The 20,554-nt window shown below is 45.3% G+C and overlaps 1 protein-coding gene across 1 annotated transcript in view; it reads right to left on the bottom strand.

Moving 5' to 3' along the window:
- Positions 1-619: 619 nt before the first annotated feature.
- Positions 620-20,554, bottom strand: part of LOC149358918 (suppressor of lurcher protein 1-like) — a 351,348-nt gene continuing 331,413 nt past the window's right edge. The window contains exons 10-14 of the mRNA XM_089571104.1: positions 20,310-20,348; positions 7,585-7,753; positions 5,063-5,262; positions 4,004-4,051; positions 620-3,001 (exon numbers count right to left, since the gene is read on the bottom strand). Of these exons, the coding sequence (XP_089427230.1) occupies positions 2,931-3,001; positions 4,004-4,051; positions 5,063-5,262; positions 7,585-7,753; positions 20,310-20,348 (527 nt within the window). The 3' untranslated portion in view covers positions 620-2,930. The remainder of the gene's footprint in view (positions 3,002-4,003; positions 4,052-5,062; positions 5,263-7,584; positions 7,754-20,309; positions 20,349-20,554) is intronic.

The raw sequence follows: 20,554 nt of genomic DNA, 5'->3' as shown, positions 1-20,554 counted from the left end.
GGCGAGAACAATGTTCCACTGGTAGCGAAACGCTGAACTTAGATGCAAAGAAAGCGGGCCCCAGACAATATAGACGATGTAGGTGCCGCTGCCCGCCAAGCAGCTGCAGATCGTAGTGAAAAAACTAGAGGTACGCTTCGCATTTCACCTAGGTTCCCGCATCACGTGACCGTTGGTATCCTTGCGCGCACGCAGCCAGCGACAAGACAGGTAAGAAGAGTAGCGCCATTGGGGCGTTTCTTAGGCTCATGTGCCGCTATCGCCGCGTCGCGACTTAATGACATGTGCGCATGTCCGCATGCCGCCAGGCAGACCTCACGACGAACGCGCTTCGTGTGATTCTTATTCACATAAGAAGAGCGAGGGAGCGGAGGTTTTGGCTCCACGGAAACATCCTGCAAAGAGAGAAAAACGTGAAAACAACTCACCTTTTATTTTCTGGTCCATCCTGTGACGCGAACACCTCTAGTTGGTTAAAACACGGCATGCGATCAAAAGCCGCAGTGTGGAACTGATCTTCCAGCTGTTTCCATAGTTGCAGAGCGGATATCCAGCTGCCGCTGTACACGTCATTGGGCACGTTGGCACTCGTTGATGGGCAACAAGACAAGTAAACGTGTAAAGGTAGTTAGTTTTTATTGTTCGTAGACGAAATTAGATGAAACAAAAATAATAACTTCACGATGTCAACAACTTCCTGTGCTGACATTGTCTTGTTTTTGTTCTTAGCTGTGCACCCCAGCTTCAGTAGTATTAGAAACCAAGAATAACACGCATTACGTTTAAGAAACACGAGCACAATGGTCACCTTAACAGGACAGGAGCTTGATACATGTACCAAGACTAACAAGATATAACAAGAATACGTACACTAAATCAAAACAAAATAAACACGAACGAAGCTTCGTTTGACATAATGAACTTGAATAGCTGAAGAATACGCAGTGCTTTTTTTTCAGCAGAGTGCCGCGCGAACCGATATCGAAAACAAGAAACCTGAAAACACATCTCTTTATTCCATGATTGTTTTACTTCTTAAAAGGTCTAGAAGGAATCAAGAGTTCTACGGATTTAGGCATTACATTCCGAGGACTGAAGCAACGGATGAGTTTAGCTACTGTCGAAAGTGGTTTCACCCCAGATGTTGGAGGAAAGAAAACAATTACCCTCTTCAGCAGTTAAACTTTTCAAGCAGGGACACAATTTGAGCTTGAACTTCAAAACAAGGAGTTGTACTGTCTGCAAAACCGAAGAGGTATAGCCTTTGTCAAAAGTCTAGAGCCCAGGGGGTTTTGCTTGAAAGCTGTGTAGTAGGGCGTTTGTAGCATTCGTAAGAGTTCTAACCTTTGAAGGGATGAGAACAAACATTCTTAACACCTTCTAGAGATTTGTAACGCTGGGGATGAAAATTACTCGGGCCAAATTTGACGCTCGCCATCGTGTCGGGCAAGCTCAGTTATGGGTGGATATCGATTTTGGTCCAAATTGTCCAAGGTCAAACTTCGGGGGTCACCCGGTCCAAATTTTTATTCTCGTTACGACGTACTACACCGCCATTAACTTACACCTCACTGGCACAATTACTCTCTGTTTACGAGGTCACGTGACATGGTACCACTTCCGGTGGACACGTTTTTCGGAGACGATCTGCGGACAACTTCCGGTGAAAGGTATTGCGTCTCGTAAGCCATACAATGCCTTCGAATTAAAACGACCCACACTGCGTGGCTCAGAAGCAAGCCCCCAGGGCTCTAAACATTTGACAAAGGCTGCATGAGCATGTGCCAGCGAAGCGGGCAGTATACCTTCGGATATCTACCGGAATGTGGACAGCCGATTTAATCCCTTACCTCAGCTACTTCGCCCAAAACAGCCTCGCGCCTTCTCTTCCGATCGCCTCTTCATATAGACTCAACAAAGACAAATAACGGCAACGGTTTGAGAGGCCAACCATTTTAAAGGTGTTGTTTTGTTTCTCCTTTTCACGAACGGCGTGACAACGCTCGCGCGTTTGCATTACGCGAATAATGTCAGGATTAAAAAAAGAAAAGCAGGGAAGGGCACTCTCACGACAGACAATGTGAGATGGGCGACGATTGCAGGGAGAGTCCTGAGTCCGAGAGGTGGCAGCGCCGTAAATATACTCTTTCGTCGTCGTCATCAATAGAGTGAATGAGAGAGAGAGAGCACTGGATGATCCGTCGCTGCCATCACAAGTGTCTTTGCAATATGTGTATACATTTTCTTGTCTTCTTTATCGTCCTCCGAAGCCAACACGCGTAGAAGAGTGACACACGTCTTCGAGGTTCCTGGATACACCATAGTGTCCTTCGCTGGGGCGGCTGACAGTGTTGCGCACTTAAACCCACGCGCACATGAGACACGCACACACATACATACTGCAGTCCCGATTCGGAGCAACCTTCGCATATGTCACCACAGGCGATCCGGTGACGCAGCGAAGAAGACTGAAAAGAGTGACGTCACAGCAACGTGGATCGGGGTGGTGGTGGTTGTTCGAGGTTGGGGTTCAATGAAGACGGCGTGAAGAATATTTAACAACAGTCTGTGCGTTGGATATCATGTGTATATAATCTTTGTTTTTTTTTCCTGTCGCCTTCGCTGTGCGGGGCCATGCAGACAGCAGCTCCGCGGTCGGTCTCTGGAACACATGACACGAGCTCCGTGAAGGTCTGAAGAAGACGCGGTAGAGCTCTCGAGCAGCTGCGAGAAACGCCCTGCGCCTGGGGGCTGGGATACTGTGCTGACGACGTCTTTGTGCTTTTCGTTTTTTTTTCTTTTGCAGTTGTTTCTCGCTTTCGCGGTGACAACGAGACATCGATAGAGACAGACAGATGACGAAGGGGTTACTTCCAAGTCAACGGGTGGCCGCGGGTGTGAGGTGGAGGGACTGTGTCCCAGCTGTCCCCTCAGTGGTCGGCAACCAGAAGCCACAGCAGGACGAGTGACAGCATGGCGGTAACAGGCGAAGACCTGTGCGCTGCAGTGAGGAGAAATACGCAGGGTTTGTAAGACAAACTTTCTTAATGTGACGTATTAAGAACCTCCAAAGCGAAGCTTGGGCATAATCTGCGGCCAATATTTCGTGGTTAGTTATTGGCGCAGTGTATTAGTTGGGAAGCCAGCTAGTAGCGGTGACATGCGACTTTCTTTACGCATGATCACGGTAATTAGTGCAATGCAAATGAGTTCGATCTGAATGCCAAAGGTGGCGCGACAGTTTCATCAAAGAGCCCTCTTCTTAGATGAATGAAAATTGTGAGGTATAGATGACTGGTATCGGGACAGAAATTACGAAAGGGAAAGCTTAATTACTTCTAACCTATACTAACCCAACCTAGTTTAGCATAGACTTACCTAACCTAACTATGAAATATTTGCGAAACCTTAACCTTCTCTGGCCGGAACTTTTCATGTTGGCGGTGCTGAAAATCTTCGCAGAAACAAGGTCTTAATCTAAATGCCCTTAAAAGTTATCTGAATTTATGCCACCAACATTGATGTACAAACTCGATGTCACAAATACATTGCTGCTCTTAAAACTTCATAATATCCTGTCCCCGTACACTAACGAACGGCTCTCTGCTCGCTTCTGCCTTTGCATGCCTGTATGCAAGTGTTGTATACAGAAGAGTGAGTAAATCAAGCCACTATATTTGACTTACCGCTTTGTTTTGTCGCCTGTATCATTGCAAGGTTTTCTGAGTATATATATCGGCACTTTTTCAGTACACAATAACCAACGTAATAACTTTTATTCAACGCAAAAACAGCAAAAAAAAAACAAACAAACTCTCAGTGACGCAACTGTGACTACCTACTTATCATTCTTCTTTGTTTTTTTATTAACTCTTCGTATATGCTAGGTTCAGTTATCACGCGGCATAAAATTTTCCGGCCTTTTTATTAATTGTACCGATTGATCCTTTAAACCCAGAACAAACTGTGGATGCAAAGTTTAGCAGGCTTCCCTGCCACTCACCATTCTGCTTGTTCTGCACAGCGGAGACTTGCCGAACTGTGAATGGATCTGCAATATTAACAAGTAAAAACGCAATTAAAGACCTCGTTTTCTGAATCATGAGAGGGGGATGCATAACTGGAACAGTTTTGAGAATTTCGTCAGATACTGCGGACTGCGGCAGTGAAACGAGCGCAGTACGTATACGCACAGAACTTGAGAATATTTGGCACGCAATTCAAGGCGTAGTACTGCATGTTCTTAACACAAGCAAGTGGAACAACTGCCAGTTCGTGTTTGTTACTCCAGTGTAAATATGGTTTTCATCATGCACATCCGGAAAACTTCCGTAGCGAACGAAGAGGCGGCCGTCTGTTTCGAGTGCCAAGCAGCATTATAACTATATATCTTGGCATAAAATTCAGGAACGAAGCTCCAAATGCCCCTCAAATATCTCCTCCAGCCAATGGCGTGGGCCGATTATCCTGGCGTTGAGGTTAATCTGTGGTTAATTGCCTGTAACGCAAGAGTGACATTAACCACGGATTAACTGATTAACTGCGACGTCATAAAATTCTGTCGATGCTACTGAGTGCATGACCTCTTTTTAGAGGCAGTTAACGTTTTGTTCTTGAGTTGTACCCGACTGCATATAGGTGATACACAACAGTAGATGGAACTAAGTTCAGGGCTGCAGTTATCAGGATACAAGCGAAGTTATTTTCAGCAGGGACAATACCCAAACGGCGTTGTGACTGCGCACTTTTTTGGAGTCCTTTTGATTTTATAAATTACCTACGATACACACTGTAAATCAGATATACACCCCCAAAGGAGGATTATTACACTGAAGTTTCGTTGACAGTGCAGTGCAGTGCAGTTCCTTTGTTGCCGACAGTATAGAATTAGCAGTGTTGTGTTCTTTTACAGTATGCAACACAACACACAGACATGGCCTTGTTTTTGTGTACTATCTTTCTGTCTTTGCAACGCTTATAGTTTAGCAATGAGACCTGCCAACTTTAGCCGATGTCAGTGTGCGCCGCAGTGGGAGTTGTCTGTGCGCTTACTCATACGCACCGGGGTTGTTTCTGAACTGGTAGAAGGCCTCGAAGCCGGTGCCGTCGAACTTGTCGTTGGACTTGAACGAGACGCGAAAGAAGTCGGCGTCGGACTCGATCTTTGTCGGTCGCAGGTTGCCGCAGTGGCGCGGGATCTTGCGGTCCACCGTGCGGAAGTTGGAGAACTCCACGTAGTCGCTGGCCGTGTCCGAGAGGCACCTGCGTCACACACGAAGCTACACTTGAAAAACCAAACCAAACAAAACACAGCCGTCGCCTCGAGCTATTCGCTATGATCAGTGATGGTTTACGGGGTTTGAGGGACGCCGTAGTGGAAGGCTCCGGGTAATTTCAACCATCCGGGACCTGACCCGCGTGTTACAGGTCAACAGCTAAGCACCATGACTATTGAGGCACCACGGCAGCTGTTGTGATCAAAGACTTCACCAGTTCTTGTCATTTTCTGTGCAGAGAATTGCATTGTGCGCCAAGTGCTTCAGCACGGTTTACCGAACACTACTCTCCAGGGCTCTACCCACGGCGGTCTGTTCTTGTAAGATATTACATTGGAGCTGCTTGTGTTGTTTATTAGCGAGGGCACCTAAACTGTCGAGTGACAGATTAGCAACAACTAAATAATTTTTTGCAAGCTATCTTGACTCCTTTGTCTCTGCATGGATCATGCGCCTTACTTGACTTTTGTGCTATGGTTATTTCGGCTCATTTAGGCTGACGCAGATGACACCGGCTGGCCGGAAAGAAGAGACAGGAAAGGAACGGGATGACATCTATAGTTGCGCCCGTCAGGCAAAACCACGCCGGCGGCTGCGAAGTCCCTCGCAGGAAATTTGAACGTACTGTTAGCTTTACATTTAGAACCATTGCACGAAAGGGACACCATACATATTAATGCGTATTATTTTACAAAGAAGTACAGTAGCTGTATTTAGTGAGGAAGTTTTGTGACGCCTCTTAACTGGAGGGCTCCCTCTGAGTGTTCAAATACTATTGTTGCGAATGTTCGCCTTTACATTCAATTATCAGGGCAAGGAGAGAACACGAGTAGCTTTAAGAGATCAATCTGCGAGAACGGTGCAATAAAGATAGTTATAATGCCTATATTTCTCACCGAACCAATTACGGTCAAATACGATGCGGGAGGGCGATCTGGAAAAGCACAAACGAGACACGGATATCCGCAAGCACACAGTGCCGTGAAGGCATTTTACGAATATATAAGAAAAAGGCATGGTTGTGTTATAAACAAAATCATACCGTCGGCTACATATTCAGTAAATCTAAAACAGATTGCAGCACACAACAGCTGCGGCCAGATTATAAATGTATGCAGTGATAAAAAAGTGGATGTCTAAACTTTACTACGGCTCAGAAAGAACATTTGGCGAGAGCCGTGTGTCCCTCCACTTTATGCTCCTTATCCTCTTCATCTTTTTTTCTTTCTCCTCCTTCTCTTCTTTCTCGTCTCCTTTGTCTTAGCTTAACTTCTGTCTTCTTCCTTCTTCTTCATTCCCTTTTTCTGCTCTTTCTTCTCTCTATTAACTTAACTATTGATTATCTTTCTTTACGGCTCATTTTATCATCACTTCTAGATCCTTTATTTTCTTTTTCGTCTTTCCGTCGTCTCTCTCTTAGCTTGGCTCTTCGTCCCTTGGCTTGCCATCGATTCGCTTAGGCGCCAAGCCAAGGGAAGCCAAACCCAACCTAGCCTTGCAGAACCAAACCAAGCTGAGTTAACTGTCTTCGTCCCTTTCCTGGCTTAATTTTTGGCCTGCCTTGCATTTCGGATTTCTACAACAGCTGCATACAAACGGCTTCAGTCACACGCTCAGAAAACGGGTGAGGAGGCTCATAAACAGCTTTCGCCATGAGAAATACCTGTCGTGCCGACAAGAGTGCGTATTTAGGCAATATAGAGATAAAAAATACTTTACTCTATTTATTTAAAACATGTAATTCTTTCATAAATGAACTTATATTTCACAGTGCGAAAGCCTTGCTGATTTATAGCGCAGCGCGGTTACCACGCCTGAGGCGGGAAGCGTCTCTGCTAGACCAGAAATATGGCAAAAAAAAGAGGCTAACGTCGGTAACATGCAGAAACATTGATGCGATACCTGTAGAATATGTACGAATGCATCGGAATAAAACCTAATTTGAACACGTATGTTTTTATCAGAACAAAGAAATTGATTCTGATCTATTGTCCATAGCCACCTCTGTGTTATACTCTTGAGGCTATCTTCTCATTCGTCCTCTATTTCTTCTTATTCCTCCAAGCTCATTTCTATAAGCAGAATAACCTCCCCTCCCACCTTACGGGGTCATGAATACGGCGTACGCTTACACTGAGAAAGGTGGCCTTCACAGCTATCCAGGTCATCGCAGACCCGGAGGCAACAGTAGGTCTACGAAAGCACTTATGTCTTGCAGGCCCTTACAGATTGCACTTGTGCATTACGAAGAGAGAGAGAGAGAGAGAGAGAGAGAGAGAGAGGGAGAGAGAGAGCTGCATATACGTACGGGGGCACGCCTTCGACGTCGAAGTAGGCGAACTCGATGTAGATCTTTTCGTTGCTCTTGCCGTAGAAGAGGTAGTGGCACTCGGTGTCCCGCGGGTACACGCCCGGGTAGTTGGGCGTCGAGAATGTGCCGTTGGACACCTCCGAGCTGTTGTAGATGAACGTGCACACTGCGGGAAAGGGATTAAGAGGTGAGCATTGAAAGCTGCCAAAGAGAATGAGTTTCTGCTCCTAGCATTCAACTTGAAGCCGTGGAACTGAAAGACGTTGCATTCAAATGGGAGGATGGAATGTCCGCTATCTACGGAGAACGTAACTTTTTGAGGAAGTCTTCGCGTGGCATTGCGTGATATAATGAAGGGTAAAAAAGAATAAGGGTGAGTGGTATCAACAGAAAGGTTATCCAAAGCAGCTTGGTCGACGAGGTGGTTTCACATCATTGTAAGCAGAAATTGAAAACACTGAGCGGTGGCAACAAGGCGAACACAGCGCTGAATTGACAGCTCATTTTAATTTGCGCCACTTTCGGGAATATGTACATTACAGACAACTACATTCAACAGCCATTCAAGATTACATTTCAGAGAGATACGTCAGATTCATGTGACTAGAGTGACAGTTGATTGTGACTGTCGGCACCGCATACATGCAATAAAATTTAGCTGTCAGTTCACAACCCTGCTTGGGCGTTCCTTTTTCCCGTTTGTATTTTACAGCGCTGCTTTTAATTAGAATGATAGTATTTTCTTTGTAAAGACAGACATAAACAGTATATGTGCCATTGTCCTTACTTTATGTCATGTCGAGTTTTTACTGTGTTGTAATTCCAACTCCTGATTGTGTTACATGACCCATTGCTGAAAATTTTTTGATGCCTGCTTGCTGCAAATACTTAGGGGCGGCGAGGCCCGTCAAGCAGTGGTGCAACATTGCTTTTTCTTTACCATCCTCATTTTTTTTGTATTGCTCGGAAAACTGAAATAAAGAAATGAAATAAAAAATTATCACACCTCTGGAGGCTTTCAAGATTCAGAGCTGGGTTTAGCTGTCCGCGTTATCGCACACAGACCGTTACAAAATTTATGACGTTCCCAACGTCACCGATATGTTAACCACGGGCATGCAAGGCAAGAATTGACCGCAGTTCCTCACCGGAGCTAGCGCCTAACCAGTACGCTAGTCTCCTCCTATATAACTCCTCTGCAGGCACATATAGCACAAATCAAAAATCGACCCACACTAGACCATGCCGTCGTCGCGCAGCAGCTACAAACCAGTACATAAAATTATTTGAGCATCCTGTACACAAACTACGTCCTTCACTTCACCCCACCTTATGGCCGCATAATAACGAATGTCCTTCCCTCTACCACACCATCTAGGCGTGCCAACTTAACGCGGGAGTCCCCCTGTTCCCAATCTCAAACCACACCCAATGTGAAGCCATACTGTCTAGCTCGGACTTGGACGACCAGCCAAGCTGGTAGACCTGGCCAGGCTGGCATCAGCCGCTGCAGGAGTCCTAGGCTGAGGGCTCCTCCCGGGGTGGGGTAAACTTCTTATTGAACAAAATAAATGCTTTTCATCGTCATCATCATCAAACAACAGGTGCTGCTCTCACTGCTAACGAACTGTTAGACTCGCAACAAGGCACTTAGTTGACTGCCTACGTATCCGGAACAAAATTAAGTACTGCTGGTTCAAAAGTACCTGCGACCAGGTGATGCATTATTGCCTTACCCTTCTCACGCGGCGCTTTCATATACGCTAGCAAACCTGTCTTCACATGGGTTCGATCTCGGCTGCGACGGTCGCATTTCAATGGAGGCGATATGCTAGAGACCTGTGCTCTGTGTGATGTCCGTGCACGGTGAAGAAATTACCCGCAGCCCTCCACTACGGCGGCCCTCATCGCTTCGGGACGTTAAACCTCACAAACCAATTAAACCAATCTTTTACCCACTCTTCGTGCCCTTAAGCTAGCGCAACGGTTACTCGGCAATAGGATATAAGCCAACGTAATTTTAATGCAGAACTTAATTATGAGCTGACTCCCCATACTCCCGCTGCTTTCTTGTCTGCAGGTTTCTAGCGAAAATCCTAGCAATCAAAAATTTACTTAGAGGGGCGAAATTTGGGTCTCCAGAAAGTTGTTACCACGATCTTGAGGTTTTATTTTGTAATCACTGATTCCTTGGATGACTGACTTTGAAGGGAAAATTACGGCGAGATGGAACAGAAAAAAAAGCGTTTTTCTAGCCCTTTTAGACGATGGCTAATCAATTTTTACCATCTCATCCACCATCATTGCTGGCGGCTCGCAAGTGATACTAAGAACATCATTAAATCCTTTATTCGCTATTAGTCAGGTAAGGAGTCCCGGGTCTACTGCTTTCAGCTGTGCCTAACGTGAACTGGACGACCCTGCTGCTTATGCCGTTATCCTCCTCTCCGTCTCTTATGCATTAATTAGGTGCATACATTTGCAGCCGAGTGACTGAACAGGGCAGAATCGAACTGCTAGTTACAGTTACGCGTCCAAGATACCATGGTCGGAGTCCTACACGAGTACAAAATTCACGAAACGCGATATCCAAGCCCGTAACAATTCGAGTTGCGTACACAACCGACCCCCCCCCACCCCACCCGAGTTCTCGTGCATAACTTAGCATCCACTGCTGTCACAAAGCTGCCGTAGTTAATTAAATCTAGTCTGAAGGCATGAAACAATAAGAAACGCAGCTCGGACATGTCGGGCATGGTATGAGGGAGAGCCGCGTCCCCTTTCTGGCCGTCAGCGTCTCTTTCCTCCGGGAGTGGAAAACCTGTCGGACGAGAAGAAAAATGACGCGTGCCTCGCGCCTATGCCCCAGGAAGCACTTGTCGCCATAAAAAAATGCACACCCATAATGCAGGCGTGCGAGTGGTTGAGGCGGAAACAATAGCCCACTTTCGGGGATTGCCCCTTCTCTCAGATCATGCACGGTCGAGAGGATCGAGCCGCCTAGCTTGCCTCCAGATTGAAGGGAAGCTGATGACGACTACATCAAATTCCGGTTTATAGCGAAAATTTTGTTGTCTGCCTTTTTGTGGTTCTTTTTAGGCTCATTCGAAAGCAGAAGACACGTTTTTCTCCGATAAATTTGGAGTTAAAAAATGAAATATTCTTTTCCGTCACTCCATTCAAACTTGTGACGTATATGATAACGCCGAGAAAATTATGGACTCTGTGATCGTTCCGTGGAAGTGAATGGTGGTGTGTTCTAGCCTCAGAGACCAGTAAGGAAAAATTGCCTTCATAACGGTTCATTTATGACACCACTTCTGGCGCCGATACTTCTAATTTATATTTTAATTAATTTAATTTACTTAATTTATCTCTTTGCGGGCTTTCTTACATTAGTCCCCAGTAACCCGTTAAAACAAGAAGTCGGCGTGTTTCAATGTTTCTTGTAGTACCCCTGAAGACAGACGTGTATATGTGGGCTGCATCAACGTGCTGAAAATTGTAGGAGTCGGCAGCCTATCTTGCTCTCACAGCGCAAGAAAAAATCGAACATGCATAAAAAAAGGAAGCTCCAGGAAAGCAATAGTGCTGTGCATGCAGCGATTCTACGAGCAAGCCTTGCAATAAACTGCACCAATTGTACATATTGCCACATTGTTAACCGCTGTGGTAGTGCCGCCATGAGTTCTAACTGTGTAATTGGCAATATTCCCTAGATAAGTCTAGGTAGCCAATTTTTAGAAAACTATTCAGGAGCTTTAGGTGACAACTGGCTTTCCTCAATCATACTATCTTAGAATCTAAGTTCTGACTTCTTCCCTCGAGGTCCCTATTATTGTGTGAGCACGTAAACCTTGTCTTATTATGTCTGCCGTTTGTCGGTGGCAATATTTACATTAAATCCACCGCGCTGGCTGTGCGGTTATGGTGCTCGGCTGCTGGCCCGAAAGACGTGGGTTCGATCCCGGCCGCCACGATCGAATTTCGATGGAGGCGAAATTCTAGAGGCCCGTGTACTGTGCGATGTCAGTGCACATTAAAGAACCCCAGGTGGTCGAAATTATCCAGAGTCCTCCACTACGGCGTCTCTCATAGCCTCAGTCGCTTTGAGGCGATAAAACCCCCCTAAACTAAACTATACTATAAAATTGTCAGGTAACAGGTTTGGAAGTAACTATATTTAGTCATAGCGTCAATAAGATCAGCATATTGTCACGGTTAGCACAGGCACTGGCTGTGACCACTGGCATTGGTAGGTGTTGTGTGGCTGACTTTCACGCCCTCTCAGGTAACAGGTGTTACGGGTGGTTGTGTGGGCCACTTAATAGTGCTTGATTGACGACCTCCTTGTCTCTCGCCAGGACGGAACCAATATACCCTCCCAGCGGTACCGCTGATATATACGTCATGACTATCACGCGTAGTAAAAAAGAAAATAACATAGAAATTGATTTCGAAAGTATCTCACTGCTGCGTGCTTGTAGTGTATCGTTTCGTTTTTTTTCCAGTAGTACAGTATCGATCTGTTTTGTGATTTTTTTTGTCAAACTTTGGTGCAGGGTATTTCTGTCCCTATAATCAAAAACTTGGGCATGCCGGCCTTCAATGAAGAAGCAGAAACAAGAAAAAATATGCAAAGACGCCCGGAAAAGCGCTTTAGTACGGCGCTAGGCAGTAAACCCGAAAAACATCACTTCCTCTCCTTTCAGTGCCGGACACGAATTCCTTTGATGCCACCCAGCTCTCAGCATAAAAGAAAACAAAAGTGTAAAAAAAGCGAGAGAGAGAGAGAGAGAAAGAGAGACGCGTCAATGACGGGCACAACACCGCGCGATAAACGTTTCTCACTCCCAGGCATAAACACTCGCAAGTGCACTTGGGACCGGCATCGTCTTTGAATATGTCCGACCCAGCGGCAGCGTCGAGTTAGAGGAGTGTCTTTCAGATTCAACTGCGCCGGGGACTCGCACGCACATAGGCACGCACATCAAAGGGTCTTCGTTCTTCTGCTTGACCGTCCGCTAAAGAAGCGTCCAATTCCTAGCGCACGCCACCCACACGCATACTGCCGCTATGGCGGTGCGTGCTAGCGAAAAAGAAATGTAAAATCAACATGGGTAAAACGATGCTCTGCGGAGCCGTACTCCGCTATGGACAGTCGTCGAGCTTCAGGAACTTCGTTCGCGAACCACGACTTGAGCGCGACGTCATCCCCCCTCCCATCCCATTCCTCGAACACTCAAGTTTTGTTTCTTGCTCCGCCCATCTCTCTCTGGCTCGCGACGCTGCCAGTCGGTGTCGTTGTCGTTCTTTAGGGGAAAGAAAACCCGGATGATCTGCGCACCCTTCATGCCGCCGCCCTCTATGAGAAAGCGAACTCTTCACGAAGATTGGCGCACGCGTTGCCTTCGGGCTACTGCTCTGGGGCTGTTGGTGCCGGCGCTTTTTTATTTTAGTTTTTTATTTATATTTTGCTCCGGCTTTTCAATGCGTCGTCTGCACGGTCGGTTTGACGCGCAAGATGTTAAAGTGGGCGGTTCGCACGAGAAAATAAAAGGACGATGGAATCTGGCCGAAATGCGGGTCCCAGAGAAAGGAGCCTCTCAGATCTTTCTCCTCGGCACTGTATAATATTCTCGCCTGCAATATTCCATTGCTTATTTTTTTGTTGAGCCAAATCCAGTCTCGCACAGGAATTCCTTTGAAAAAGAAAAAAATCGGGCAGAATGATCAACAACGAAATATCAGATCGCTTTTGTGTTCTCCGTCTCCGCGCATACACACGTGTCAAACAAAAGAAAAAGTTCAAAGAGTACACCGCTGCCATCAACAGGCACGGCAGTGGGAAGAATGAGAGAGCAAGGGAGTTTCCGTTTTTCGAGGAACAAAAGGCTGGGACTCTTCTCCAACTCGGCGATCACAATAGACTACTCCGGCTTGATCAATATTCGCTGCGATCTTCGAGTTTCTTTTGTTCTTTCTTTCTGTTCGCTCCTCGAAACGCTCCGGGGAAACCTGCGTCCTCTTTCGAACGAAAAAGCGTAGCAATAGGGCGGCGAGACTTCCTCCTCGCTGCGAGCTCCTCCAACGCGACTGTTTGCTGCGTGCATCCCGGGTTTCGTCGGCCCGTATGGGTCCCGCGACTCGGATTTTCATGCTCAGGCATTCAATGATATCGCTGCGCCTATCGGCTTTCGTCCCACCGTGCTGCTGCTGCTGCTAGTCGGGTTTGCTTGTTTACGACTCTGTAGGCGGAGCAGGTGAGCTCCCTCGCGAATTCGACGGGAATATCCGATTTGCGTCGCTCCAGTTCGGAACACGGCAACATTACATTGCTCCGCCACTTTCACTTACGTAAGTGGAAGCTCTGCTTGGAAAAATGGGTGATTTACCCGAGTGAAACGAGGGGAAACAGATAGCTATCTAGTTAGATAGGTCTATAGGAAAACAGACACGCAGCAAGCTAGGTAGATAGAATTGCTATCCTTCAGTATTATTATTGTTTCCATCATATACGTATCTTGTCTTCAGCGCCATGGTTTTTTCTTTCATTTTTTGTTTTCGTTTCTACGTGCATGTTGTTCACTGTTAGCCGTGTTTGATCACTTCATATGGTAACCTCGTCTGGAGCCGATTGTACATAGTTTGTCCTCAGGTAGGCAAATGAACCACTGTTCTACCAGATTTATCTTGGCTTGGGTTCTTGCCGCATTTTGAAATTTCCTTGTGTTGTGTGATGTAGTTCTTGCCTCAGTGTAACTGTTGTGTATGCCCACCTGCTAGGGCACCGTAAAGGGGCTTGCATTATTGAAAATAAATAAATAAATAAAACAAATTATATATACTGGGTGTTTGAGTGAACACTTTGAAAAGTTTTCAAAAGCAGGGTTTTTGGGGGTAAAAATACGGCTTTTGCGGCATTGTACTACCAGTGTTGGCGGACACCAGAAAACCGGCGAATTGTTTTAATAGTAAGACGGTTAACTAATTTTTGGTTTGGTTTATTGGGGTTTAACGTCCCAAAGCAACTCGGGCTATGAGAGACGCCGTAATGAAGGGCTCCGGAAATTTCGACCACCTGGGGTTCTTTAACGTGCACTGACATCGCACAGTACACGGGCCTCTAGAATTTCGCCTCCATAGAAATTCGACCGCCGCGGCCGGGATCGAACCCGCGTCTTTCTGGTCAGCAGCCGAGCACCATAACCACTGCGCCACCGCGGCGGACAAATTTAAAAAATAGGCTTTTGAGTTGGAACAGCGCTTTTTGCGGCATAGCATTTTCAGCAGGGTAGTACATCAGAATACAGGTAAGATGTGCTGACTAGTAGGCTGGGTAACTAATATTGAATAGTTAACTTTTTACCAATCATTGTTAGGCTCCTTAATCATTGAGAGGCGTGTAACCCACCACAAGTAATATCCATGCCAATTTTTATATTTTGAAAAGGCGTTTACTTTAGGTGCTGTGGCCCATCAAATTTTGGCTATATCGCTAGAAACGACGCGCATTCGAGAAGCCTGCAGGCAAAGCAGCTCCTCCAATGCTCGTAACTCACCGAAATAGACAAAATTTGTTGTTCTATAGCGCCGAAGGTAACCGCGTTTTCGAAATTCTAAAAACTGATATGGCTTTTATTTACGGTGGGCTAGAAGCCTCTTAATAATTAAGGAGCCTAACAGGAAAAGTTAAAAAGCTAAGTATTCAATATTAATTAATCATGCTGCTAGTTAGCCCGTCTTAGCTGTATTGTGATGTACTAAACCGCTGACAATACTATATCGAAAAAAAAGGGCTCTTCTCAAAAAGCGTATTTAAAAAAAATATGTAGTCTTAGATGAAACACCCTGTATATGGAGAAGAAAGGGACTGGTTACGCTGTACACATGCAGGAAGCCACTGAAAACCAAGGAGCATAGTGGAATGTTTATTTTCTTCAATTTTTGTTGCTAATCGTAATCAATGATATATATATATATATATATATATATATATATGATAGAAGCCAACAGCCATGGAAACCAAAGGACACAGGGGAATTTTTAAAAATAAATTTATTTATTTTGTGCTGTTCGATTTAGAATATTACTGAATGTTATCGCTTAAAGCTAATTGATTAGAAAAGCAGAATATATATATATATATATATATATATATATATATATATATATATATATATATATATATATATATATATATATATATATATATATATATATATATATATATATACATCAAACAGGGGAACGGAAACGAGGAGTTCGTTGTACATATGAAAGAAGCGAACAGCCACAGACACCAAAGGCGTTTCAACCTTTGTTTCTGTAGCTGTTGGCTTCCTTCATATACGAGTATGCTAGAGGACGAAGAGGCAGACAGACAAACAGACGGACGGCACTTAGCTGTGTAGGCAGATAGATTTATCGGCGTAGGAAGCTCCCTGAGAACACCGCAATTTCTATAATATTTGGTTGGAAACTGCCGTACATATCTTGACAACAAAAACAAAGTGCCATACCGGAGATCTAAAAAAAAAAACAACAACGAAACTGTCGTCCCGGCAAAAAAAAAAGAAGAAACGTAAGTGAATAATATCCTGACGCGTATTTTTGTTTTCCCATGTTCTCTCGTCGATAGTCGCTCATGCAAAGTAGATCTGCGCTTTGGGACGAAGGAAGGCAGCACCAATTTACGGAATAAATGGGCTTATTTATGAACAATGCCGAGCGGCACTTCTAAAGCCTAAAGCACGTACACCACTCTGGCATCACTGAGAACGCTGCGTCGTGCATAGGAGAGACATTACTGCGCGGAGCACAGAATAAAAGCCGACAGCTACCTCTTGAAGCGCGGTCCCAAGGGGAGCTTTATATGGTGACTGCATTGTTTTTCATTTTCTTCCTCGCGCACAGATAAGGTCGATTGGATAAACACGGAGAGACTGTAAAGTACAGCCGAGAGCTGCTTGCCTCGCCTCTGTAAAACGGAGCAGCTTTCGAGAATCCACGGACCGGCGTCAGTAAAGAGGTGGGCGAAATTCTCAACGGCTGTTCGCGCTCAAGGAGACTTCGTGATTGGCCGGAGGAACTGGCCAATCACGACGTTTAATAAGACAAAAGTGGCAGCCACGTACTCGCTTATCTCAGCTGCGAAAAGCGGCCTTGGTATGGGCTTGAGCCAGTTCTCTATGCTCATGCAACGCTGCACAGATTTTTTTTTTTTCAGTGATGCAGAAGAGCTCGGGAGCTAGCAGGAGTCACACGCCTCTTGAGGAGGCGCTAGGGAAACGTAGGGATAGAGAGAAGGGAAAAGGGGAAACAGGCGAAAGAGTGCTTCTTTCACCGGCTTGTTCTTCGCTGGGTCTACAGCGGAGGGTGGCGTGCCGTAGGGAGCTTCTTTCCCCCTGACTGAAGCTTTCCGGGCGAGGCACAAACTTTGTGCGCAAGCACGCGTTCGCTCGCTCGCTTGCTTGGACGCGGCTGCCGCCAAACTGGCGGCGCTAAATCTTTGGCCTCTCGAGGATTGCTCGCCAAAGGAGGAGTGAAGAGGCGTTCGCTCTAAAGTGGGCCTGCCAGGCTCCAAAACTGGCGCCGCCAGCTTTTGCGCCAACTAGCTGGCAGCATGGAGCGAAGGCGAGAGTCAGAGAAAGAGGGAAGAAGGCTGCGAGCTAGAACCGGTCTGTCACGAATGCGTGAAGGGTCCTTTAAGAGCGATCCCAGAGGAAAGGGGAGAGTCAGGACGCCGAAGCTTCTTTTTTTGCTCTGTTAGGGCTTGCTTGTTTATTTCCGTTTCCTATTGAGAGGAAGGAACGAATTCTCGCTGTCAGCAGAAGCAACAACTTTTGCACGCGAGGCGCCGAAAGTTTGGGTTGTTCACGAGAGAGTTTTATTGGAGAAGAGAGAAAAGATGCGAAGCCTGCATTATTCAATTGAGAGAAGGGTTTGAAAATTCGAAGCCTATAGGCTCTCTGATAAGCATATTGCCAATGCAGGAATAAGCATTTTTCCGATACGGTAGCAGGTTAAATACCATATATTGCGCAGGCAATACGGTTATTTGCCCGGTTAGGCAGCGGAGAGGTCGAGTGCTATGCAAGAGGAAAAAAAAGGACAGTAAAGCGACTTTATTACTACTCCTCACTGTGCGTGCTGACAGAACGCAGCTATTCTCTTTCTTTCTTTCTTTCTTTCTTTCTTTCTTTCTTTCTTTCTTTCTTTCTTTCTTTCTTTCTTTCTTTCTTTCTTTCTTTCTTTCTTTCTTTCTTTCTTTCTTTCTTTCTTTCTTTCTTTCTTTCTTTCTTTCCTTCTTTCTTTCCTTCTTTCGTTCTTTCCTTCTTTCGTTCTTTCCTTCTTTCGTTCGTTCTTTCGTTCGTTCGTTCTTTCGTTCGTTCTTTCGTTCGTTCTTTCTTTCGTTCTTTCTCTCTTTCGTTCTTTCTTTCTTTCTTTCTTTCTTTCTTTCTTTCTTTCTTTCTTTCTTTCTTTCTTTCTTTCTTTCTTTCTTTCTTTCTTTCTTTCTTTCTTTCTTTCTTTCTTTCTTTCTTTCTTTCTTTCTCTCTTTCTTTCTCTCTTTCTTTCTCTCTTTCCTTCTTTCTTTCCTTCTTTCTTTCTTTCGTTCTTTCTTTCGTTCTTTCTTTCTTTCTTTCTTTCTTTCTTTCTTTCGTTCTTGAATGCCAACAGCGCAAACGACGCAGACAAAGTAGAAGAAGACACAGGACAAGCGCTGACTGTGTCTTCTACTTTGTCTGCGTCGTTTGCGCTGTTGGCATTCAATATGTACCACCAACTCGCCCGTTTGGCTATAGTGTTGTTCTTTCGTTCGTTCGTTCTTCTTTCTTTCTTTCTTTCTTTCTTTCTTTCTTTCTTTCTTTCTTTCTTTCTTTCTTTCTTTCTTTCTTTCTTTCTTTCTTTCTTTCTTTCTTTCTTTCTTTCTTTCTTTCCTTCTTTCTTTCTTTCTTTCTTTCTTTCCTTCTTTCTTTCTTTCTTTCCTTCTTTCTTTGCTTCTTTCTTTCCTTCTTTCTCTCTTTCCTTCTTTCTTTCTTTCCTTCTTTCTTTCTTTCTTTCCTTCCTTCTTTCTCTCCTTTCTTTCTTTCTTTCCTTCCTTCTTTCTTTCCTTCTTTCTCTCTTTCCTTCTTTCTTTCTTTCTTTCTTTCTTTCCTTCCGTCTTTCTTTGCTTCTTTCTTTCCTACTTTCTTTCTTTCTTTCTTTCTTTCTTCCTTTCTTCCTTCCTTTCTTTCTTTCTTTCCTTCTTTCTTTCTTTCTTTCTTTCTTCCTTTCTTTCTTTCTTTCTTTCTTTCTTTCTTTCTTTCTTTCTTTCTTTCTTTCTTTCTTTCTTTCTTTGTGCACTCCGTTGTTTCTGCCGCGCCTCTTTCGTCTGCTTTATTGCTGCCGTCTCTATCGGTTCTTAAAGCGATCCAGACGTAGTTTCTTGGCCCGGAAAATATTGCCGCGGAGAGCCATTTGCTAGCCCGAAGAACGGCCTGTCTGGAGGCCACTGCTGCAAGTGCCATCATAAGAAGCACTCCTCCCCCTCTGCCTCAAGTTTTCTCCCCAACTCCGTGACGCTAGAACACACTCCCTGTAAGCGCGGGCAAGTTGTGAGAGATTCTGCAGCCCCCCCGGCCAACTCCCACGGAGAGCAGCCCAGGGATTTCATTGCGTATCGGGCGCAACTAGAGAAAAGAAAGCGGACGCGACGAAGAACAAGGCGGAGTGAACGAGACGCCAGATGATGTTCATCGGCGATGAAGGCGCGTCTCTCCTCTTTCGCGAGAGAGTTGTGAGCCTCCGCCACAGCTTCCCGCTGCACCGTGCCCCATATAATATATGTACGTATTCGCTCGTCGGAAGTCGCCCTAGATTTCACTTTCAGAGGCGCCTGTCACGAATTACGTCCTCTTCATTTCACTCTATCGTTTCTTCTCACTGCTTCTTTATTTCGTTTCCGTTTTATGGCGGACACATCGCGACGCCTTGTTTCCGTGCGTTCGCTTATTGGACAGATCCGCGAAATGGGCTTGAGCGACGTTCGTTATGGGCTGTTTCCGGACCGCTACGCGCACTCGGAGCGAAGTAGAGAAACAACAAAAAAGCAAAGCAAATCGGTTTGCGAGAAATTCTTGCACGCAATTAAGATTTCGTGGTTGAAGATCGAGGGGAGTGTTGCGTTGATGACTAAACGACTGGTGATTAAACGATGACTAAACGACGCTTCTTCACCAGCACGAGAAAACATGCAGTAACTAACACCATGCGCAGCTGCTAACTGTATATGCTAACAACTCTCCTGTGTCGTCTTCCTTCTTTTAGCCCTTCCAGCTTTTTCAGCTTCTTGCGCTGAGCCTACAAATTAACCTAACCCAACCATTGCTTGATTACATGACCTAACATCCTCTGAGAAATCATGTTCAGTACGTTCGAAACGAGACTGTAGGTATAGGCATCGAAATGCTGGAAAGTGGGCACGTCGTACTTACCTTGGCTAATGTTTGGCAGTGAATGGGTATTCAGTTGTAACAATGCGACTTCTTCCGAGGCCCTAGGCTATTCGTAATATGTGCCTGCACTCCCTCCGCTTATCTCCCGTTCCTCTCAACCCTTTTCACTCTCTTCATTTCTTCCACCGCAGTGCGGTTCGTCCGTGTTCCTCCGTGTTTTATTGTGGCATGGACTAATGAGTGGATCCTGTGAATAAAGCGGGCAAATAAGAGGAAAGCACTTACCGCCCTGTGGGTCCTGACGACCGGAAGGAATGCCAAAGTCTAGAATGAGAGGACGTCACAATAACCGTAAGTTGGGCAGGAGTATGTAACGTACGAGTTCATTTAACACTGAAGCTTATAATGCGAACATTTACTCAATACACGTTTACTGCAGCGAGAAAGATATAGAGCAGTGATGCTTTCGTCATGACAGTTGGTGAAACTCAGGTATGCTCCCGTGTTCACTAATAAATATTTTGCTTTTC

The sequence above is a fragment of the Amblyomma mixtum genome, chromosome 2 (genome assembly GCF_055824585.1).
Source record: "Amblyomma mixtum isolate Tamu chromosome 2, ASM5582458v1, whole genome shotgun sequence".
NCBI lineage: Eukaryota > Metazoa > Arthropoda > Arachnida > Ixodida > Ixodidae > Amblyomma > Amblyomma mixtum.
This window is presented reverse-complemented; position numbering and strand designations above follow the sequence as displayed.